The 8502-nt window shown below is 42.8% G+C and overlaps 1 protein-coding gene across 1 annotated transcript; it reads right to left on the minus strand.

Annotated features, from left to right (window-relative positions):
- Positions 1-7580: 7580 nt before the first annotated feature.
- Positions 7581-8363, minus strand: LOC309805973 (proline-rich protein 23C-like; the record flags this gene model as incomplete). The annotated part of the gene is made up of 1 exon (XM_082624337.1): positions 7581-8363. The coding sequence occupies one exon, from the start codon at positions 8361-8363 to the stop codon at positions 7581-7583; it is 783 nt and encodes a 260-aa protein (XP_082480463.1).
- Positions 8364-8502: the final 139 nt, after the last annotated feature.

Genomic DNA, 8502 nt, shown 5'->3' on the forward strand with positions numbered 1-8502 from the left:
TTGTTGTAAATGACAAAATTTCACTCTTTTTTTATGGCTGAGTATATACATACACACAGACACACACATGCATATATGTATCACATCACATCTTCTTTAGCTGTCCATCTGTTGATGGACACTTAGGTTGTTTCCATATTTTGGCTGTCATAAATAATGCTGCCACGAACATTCAGCTGCATGTATCTTTTCAAAGTAGTGTTTTTGTTTTCTTTGGATGTATACCCAGGAGTGGAATTGCTGTATCCTATGGTAATTCTATTTAGTTTTTTGAGGAACCTCCACACTGTTTTCCACAGTGGCTGCACCAATGCACATTCCCACCAACAGTGTACGGGGGTCCCCTTTATTTCACAACCTAGCCAACATTTGTTATTTGTGGTCGTTTTGATGTTAGGTGTTCTTACAGGTGTGAGGTGGTATCTCATGGTGGTTTGATTTGTATTTCTCTGACGGTTAGTGATGTTGAGCATCTTTTCATGTGCCTGTTGCCTGACTGTTATGTCTTCTTTGGAAAAATGTCTGTTCACCTCTTCTGCCCATTTTTGTTAATTGATTTTTATTGGAGTGTAGTTGATTTACAATGTTGTGTTAGTTTCAGGTGTACAGCAAAGTGAGTCAGTTATACATATATCCACTGTTTTTTAGATTCTGTTCCCATATACGTTATTACAGAGTATTGAGGAGAGTTGTATAAACTTTTTTTTTACATCTTTATTGGAGTATAATCGCTTTACCATGGTGTGTTAGTTTCTGCCTTATAACACAGTGAATCAGTTATACATATACATATGTTCCCATATCTCTTCCCTCTTGCGTCTCCCTCCCTCCCACCCTCCCTATCCCACCCTTCTAGGTGGTCACAAAGCACTGAGCTGATCTCCCTGTGCTATGCGGCTGCTTCCCAGTAGCTATCTGTTTTACATTTGGTAGTGTATATATGTCCATGCCTCTCTCTCGCTTTGTCAGAGCTTACCCTTGCCCCTCCCCATATCCTCAAGTCCGTTCTCTAGTAGGTCTGTGTCTTTATTCCTGTCTTACCCCTAGGTTCTTCATGACATTTTTTCCCTTAAATTCCATATCTATGTGTTAGCATACGGTATTTGTCTTTCTCTTTCTGACTGACTTCACTCTGTATGACAGACTCTAGGTCCATCCACCTCATTACACATAGCTCAATTTCGTTTCTTTTTATGGCTGAGTAATATTCCATTGTATATCTGTGCCACATCTTCTTTATCCATTCATCCAATGATGGACACTTAGGTTGTTTCCAGCTCCGGGCTACTGTGAATAGAGCTGCAATGAACATTTTGGTACATGACTCTTTTTGAATTATGGTTTTCTCAGGGTATATGCCCAGTAGTGGGATTGCTGGGTCACATGGTAGTTCTATTTGTAGTTTTTTAAGGAACCTCCATACTGTTCCCCATAGTGGCTGTACCAATTCACATTCCCACCAGCAGTGCAAGAGTGTTCCCTTTTCTCCACACCCTCTCCAGCATTTATTGTTTCTAGACTTTTAGATGATGGCCATTCTGACTGGTGTGAGATGATATCTCATTGTAGTTTTGACTTGCATTTCTCTAATGGTTAATGATGTTGAGCGTTCTTTCATGTGTTTGTTGGGAGTCTGTATATCTTCTTTGGAGAAATGTCTATTTAGGTCTTCTGCCCATTTTTGGATTGGGTTGTTTGTTTGTTTGCTACTGAGCTGCATGAGCTGCTTATAAATTTTGGAGATTAATCCTTTGTCAGTTGCTTCATTTGGAAATATTTTGTCCCATTCCGAGGGTTGTCTTTGGTCTTGCTTATGGTTTCCTTTGCTGTGCAAAAGCTTTGAAGTTTCATTAGGTCCCATTTGTTTATCTTTGTTTTTTATTTCCATTTCTCTAGGAGGTGGGTCCAAAAGGATCTTGTTGTGATTTATGTCATAGAGTGTTCTGCCTATGTTTTCCTCTAAGAGTTTGATAGTTTCTGGCATTACATTTAGGTCTTTAATCCATTTTGAGCTTATTTTTGTGTATGGTGTTCGGGAGTGATCTAATCTCATACTTTTACATGTACCTGTCCAGTTTTCCCAGCACCACTTATTGAAGAGGCTGTCCTTTCTCCACTGTACATTCCTGCCTCCTTTATCAAAGATAAGGTGACCATATGTGCGTGGGTTTATCTCTGGGCTTTCTATCCTGTTCCTTCTGCCCGTTTTTCAATCAGGTGGTTTGCTTTTTCCTATTGAGTTGTATGAGCTGTTTATATATTTTGGATATTAACCTCTTATTGGTCATCTCATTCCCAAATATTTTCCCCCATTCAGTAGGTTGTCTTTTCATTTTGTTGATGGTTTCCTTTGCTGTGTGAAAACTATTAGGTTTAATTAGGTCCCATTTGTTTATTTTGGCTTTTGTTTCCTTTGCCTTAGGAGACAGATTAAAAAAATATACAGTAAAGATAGAAAATCAACCATGTACAAAGCTAGTAGGAAGGTTAAAAGCCAAAAGTAGTAATATCATCTGTATCTACAGTAAGCAGTTTGGGGATACACAAAATACTTAGATGTAAAATATGATGTCAAACACAGTAATCATAAGGGGAGGAGAGTACAATTGTAGGGTTGTTAAATGCATTTGAGATTTGAGATCAGCAACTTAAAACAATCACATATAACAAGATATCACTGTATATAAACTTCATGATAGACACAAACAGAAAAATCTATAATAGATGCACACAGAAAAAAGAGGCAAGGATTTGAACATGACATTAAAGATAGTCATCAAATCACAAGACAAAAGAATGAAAGAAGAAGAAAGGAGGAAAAAAGCACTACAAAACAATGTCAAAACAATTAATAAAATGGCAATAAGACCATACACATCAATAATTATTCAAAGTAAATGGACTAAATGCTCCAATCAAAAGACATAGGGCGATAGATAAATGAGGACCTACTGTATGGCACAGGGAACTCTATTCAATATTTTGTATATAATAACTTATAATGGAAAAGAATCTGAAAAAGAATATATACATATATAGATCGCTTTGCTGTACACCTGAAACTAATACAACATTGTAAATCAACTATACTTCAATAAAAAGTTGTTTGTTTTGAAAAAAAAAAAGAGTGGCCGAATGGATACAAAAACAAGACCCATATATATGCTGCCTACAAGAGACTCACTTCGGAGCTAAAGACACACATAGACTGAAAGTGAGGGGATGGAAAAAGATACTCCATGCAAATGGAAATAAAAAGAAAGCTGGGGAGCAATACTTACATGAGACATAGACTTTAAGAGAAATAGACTTTTGTGGTTTGGATTTGCATTTCTCTAATAATTTGTGACGTTGAACATCTTTTCATGTGTCTATTGGCCATCTATGTCTTCTTTGGAAAGTGTCCTATACCCATTTGGGGGTTGTTTTATTTTTGTTGTTGTTGTTGTGAGTTCTTTCTATATTTTGGATGTTCACCCCTGACTGGATATATGATTTGCAAGTATCTTCTTCCATTAGGTAGGTTCCCTGTTCATTTTGTTGCTGGTTTCCTTTACTGTGCAGAAACTTCTTAGTTTGATGTAATCCTATTTGTTTACTTTTGCTTGTGTTTCCCTTGCCTGAGGAGACAAATAAGTGGAAAAGTGTTCTGTGCTCATGGATTGGAAGAAATAACATCGTTCAAATGTCTCTATTACCTAAAGCAATCTTCAGATTCAATGCAATCTCTATCAAAGTCCCAAGGATATTTTTCGCAAAAATAGAATAAAAAAGTCTTAGATTTACATGAAACCATAAGAGACCCTGAACAGCCAAAGCAATCCTGATAAAAAGAACAGAGTTGGAGGTATCACACTCTCTGATTTAAAACTATATTATAAAGCTACAATAATCAAAACAGCATTATATTTGCAGAAAAGCAGATACATAGGTCAATGGAACATAACTGAGAACCTGGGAGTAAACCCATACATATATGGATAATGAATTCATGGCAAGGAAGCAAAGAGCGTACAATGGAAAAGGACAGTCTCTTCAATAAATGGTGACGGGGGAACTTCCCTGGTGGTGCAGTGGTTAAAACTCCGTCTGCCAATGCAGGGGGACACGGGTTCGATTCCTGGTCTGGCAAGATCCCACACGCCACGGAGCAACTAAGCCCGTGCGCCACAACTACTGAGCCTGTGCCCTAGAGCCCGCGAGCCACAACTACTGAGCCCCTGTGCCACAACTACCAAAGCCCGTGTGCCTAGAGCCTGTGCTCCGCAACAAGAGAAGCCACTGCAATGAGAAGCCCATGCACTGCAACGAAGACCCAACGCAGCCAAAAATAAATAAATAAATAAATTTAGATTAAAACATGGTGTTGGGAAAACTGGACAGCCACATGCTAAGAAAAAAAGAAAAAGAAACTAGACCACTATCTCACACCACACACAAAAGTCATCTCAATGCATTAAAGACTTTAGTGTAGGGCTTCCCTGGTGGCGCAGTGGTTGAGAGTCCGCCTGCCGATGCAGGGGACACGGGTTCGTGCCCCGGTCCGGGAAGATCCCACATGCCACGGAGCGGCTGGGCCCGTGAGCCATGGCTGCTGAGCCTGCGCATCCGGAGCCTGTGCTCCGCCACGGGAGAGGCCACAACAGTGAGAGGCCCGCATACCGCAAAAAAAAAAAAAAAAGAAATGGGCAGAAGACCTAAATAGACATTTCTCCAAAGAAGACATACGGAAGGCCAAAAAGCACATGAAAATATGCTCAACATCACTAATTACTAGACAAATGCAAATCAAAACTACAATGAGGTATCACGTCACACTGGTCAGCATGAGCATCATTAAAAAGTCCACATATAATAAGTGCTGGAGAGGGTGTGGAGAAAAGGGAACTCTCCTACAGTGTTGAAGGGAATGTAAATTGGTGCAGCCATTATGGAGAACAGTATGGAGATTCCTTAAGAAACTAAAAAGGGTTGCTATATGGTCCAGCAGTCCCACTCCTGGGCAAATATCCCGAGAAAACTCTAATTTGAAAAGATACATGCACCCCAATGTTCATAGTAGCACTATTTAAAATAGCCAACTGGCGACTTCCTTGGTGGCGCAGTGGTTAAGAATCTGCCTGCCAGTGCAGGGGACACAGGTTTGAGCCCTGGGCTGGGAAGACCCCACATGCCACCAAGCAACTAAGCCCGTGTGCCACAACTACTGAAGCCCGCTAGCCTAGAGCCCACGAGCCACAGCTACTGAGCCCACATGCCACAATTACTGAGGCCCGCGTGCCTAGAGCCCGTGCTCTGCAACAAGGGAAGCCACCGTAATGAGAAGCCTGCGCACTGCAACGAAGAGTAGCCCCCGCTCGCTGCAACTAGAGAAAGCCCACGTGCAGCAACAAAACCCAACACAGCCAAAAATTAAATAAATAAATGAATGAATGAAAAAAACCCCCAAGACATGGAAGCAACCTAAATGTCTATCTACAGATGAATGGATAAAAAGATGTGGCATACCTATACAATGGAATACTACTCAGCCATAAATGAGAATGAGATGATGCCATTTGTAGCAACATGGATGTACCTAGAGATTATCATACTAAGTGAAGTAAGTCAAAGAAAGATAAATATCATATGATATCACTTATATGTGGAATCTAAAATATGACACAAATGAAGTTATTTACAAAACAGAAATAGACTCACAGACATAGAAAACAACCTTATGTTTACCAAAGGGGAAAGAGGGTGGGGGAGAGATAAATTAGGAGTTTGGGATTAGCAGATATAAAACTATCATGTATTCAGTGTAAAACAGATAAACAACAAGGTCCTACTGTATAGCACAGGGAACTATATTCAATATCCTGTAATAAACCATAACCATGTAAAAGAATATGGAAAAAATATATAACTTTGCTGTACACCAGAAAGTAACACACCAATGTAAATCAACTATACTTCAATTAAAAAATAAAATAAAATTTAAAAATGTGCTAATGAACAGCTGAGTCAAATATAAAAGGAACAACAACTTGATTGGCAGAGACCTCTTGCCTGCAACAACAATCAAAAATGGCAGAACAATGGAGTAATGTCTTTAAAGTACTTAAATAACACTTTAGAATTAGGAATGAATACATAATAAAAGTTTTCAGATATACAAGACTATGAGAGTGTACTACACAAAACATGTTGAGATTTACAAAACCAAGATAATTTACTACACATAGGGTATAGTGGAAAGAACTATTAAAGTATATTCTTCAGCAAGAAGAAAATTGAGGCTAGACTTTGAGAGTGGAATATAGGAATAAAAAGGTAGAGAGGAAATGGTGAAGCATGTTGGTGAATATAAATAGTATTGATGTTTAAAAAAACTGAAACCATCTTGTTTTCAGCTTTACCTGTAGATTTTATTTCTTTTGTAAAAATGTGAAAGAAATATGGTAATTAATTAATGTTTTATTTTTTTTAATTTTTATTTATTTATTTTTGGCTGCGTTGAGTCTTCGTTGCTGCGCACGGGCTTTCTCTAGTTGCGGTGAGCGGGGGCTACTCTTCGTTGAGGTGCACGGGCTTCTCACTGCAGTGGCTTCTCTGGTGGCGAAGCATGGGCTGTAGGTGCGTGGGCTTCAGCTGTGGCTCATGGGCTTAGTTGCTCCACGGCATGTGGGATCTTCCCAGACCAGGGCTCGAACCCATGTCCCCTGCATTAGCAGGCAGATTCTTAACCACTGCGCCACCAGGGAGGCCCCTAAATTAATGTTTTAAGAGTTAGAGGTTTGATTTACAAAAGAAAAAACTCGGGGTAGAATGTCAAAGGTATGAATAATGTGGAATAGCAGGAATGCAAACATTTTACATCAGTCTCTGAGTCAAAATAACCGGAGGAAGAGATTTAAAAAGGAAATGCATATCCTAATACATGCTGAAAACATCTGATAAAATCCAGCATTTATTCATAATGAAAAGTGAACTTGACTGGAAGAGAACTTCCTCAGGTTAAGAGGAAGCTATGAACAAACATCATACAATTATGTATAGTAACCATCATACTATTTTGCAACTTTCCAGGAGAGCAGCTCAAAACACCAAGAAAGAGAAAAGCCATGGCTAAAAATCTTCATAAATGCATGGGAAAACATATAACATGAGAAATCCAGTTATTTATTGGTTTGGGGAGAAATAGGGTAGCAATAGGGTATGGTGCTGGAGAGAGAAGAATTTGAGAGAAAATAACCAATGCAAACGAGCGGGAATGGATAGGCCTGAGAATGATGTTGTAAAGAAGTCCAGACGTCTGAACACACATTGTCCGGTATCCCTGGGCGGATTTTCCATTTCAAAGATGAGGTCTAGAGTCTGCTTTCTTTTCCTGACATCTTCTCCTGCTACTATAGCCAGTCTGGAGGGAAAAAGGAGTTGTTGGCCCACGAGATGCTTAATTTCCAGGTTGTAGGACATTCAGTGTAAAAGACGCCGGGAAATCCATTGGGCCTCCAGGATGGTAGCCAGAATTTGTGTGTGTGTGTGTGTGTGTGTGTGTGTGTGTGTGTGTGTGTGTGTGTACCCCGCGGTGCAGTTCATTCCGGGAACAGACATCTCTGGGCCTCGCGCTTAGGACGGTAAGGGCGTTGGGGGCGCTCGTGAGGACCCGGACTCGGAGAGGGAGGTAGAGGTTGGAGTGGTGAGTCGAGGGAGAGCTCCCGAAGGTGCAAGTGCAGGTTGTCGTCGTGGTGAGGAGAGCGTTTCTCTGGACTAGGATTGGGCGCCCGAGGACGGGGCTCTGGGACAAAGCCCTGCGCGCTGGGTCCCGACACCCTTGCGGTGGGGCTGCGGAGCTCAGCGACGGAGCCGGCTTCAGCCTCCATCCCAGGCGGCAGGAGCTCGGCGTCTGCTTCCTCCTGGTTGGCCTCTTCTTGGCGGGCGATCTCTGGGACAGCTGCGCAGAAGAATCCCGGCTCCCGGGCCATGTACTCCCCTGGAGCGCTCAGGAAAGCGGCCCGTTGCAGGCCCTGTCCCCACGGGCCTTCCACGCCCCAGCCCAGGAGGGCCTCGGGGACCAGCATGAGCATGTGATCTCCGAGAGACACTTGCAGCACGGACGTGGGCTTGGGCGCCAGCAGCACGTCGACGCCATCTAGGGGCAGGTGCAGGGCACAGCCGGCGGGCAGGACCACTACGGAAGTGAGCGCGTCCGCGGCCGGAGGTCCCGTCAGGTTGTCCAGGCTGGGCGCCGCCTCGGACTCGGACTCGGGGTCCTCGGGCTCCTCCGTTCGGCGGCGCTTGGCGGGGCCGGGTCCTTCGGTCTGCGGTCCCCACCAGTCCGCAGGGTAGGCACTGGGCCTGCGGGGCCGTTTGCCCATGACCTCGACCGACGGACGGCGCCCCCGGGGCCTGGCAGAGGGCGAGGAGGCGCTCGATCCTGCACGCTGTGACGGGTTTCGACGACGGCTGAGGCAAGCCGGGGCGGGGCGGCGCGATGCGGCGACGGCAGGACGGCGC

This window comes from Mesoplodon mirus (genome assembly GCF_964341445.2).
Source record: "Mesoplodon mirus genome assembly, chromosome: 6".
Lineage (NCBI taxonomy): Eukaryota > Metazoa > Chordata > Mammalia > Artiodactyla > Ziphiidae > Mesoplodon > Mesoplodon mirus.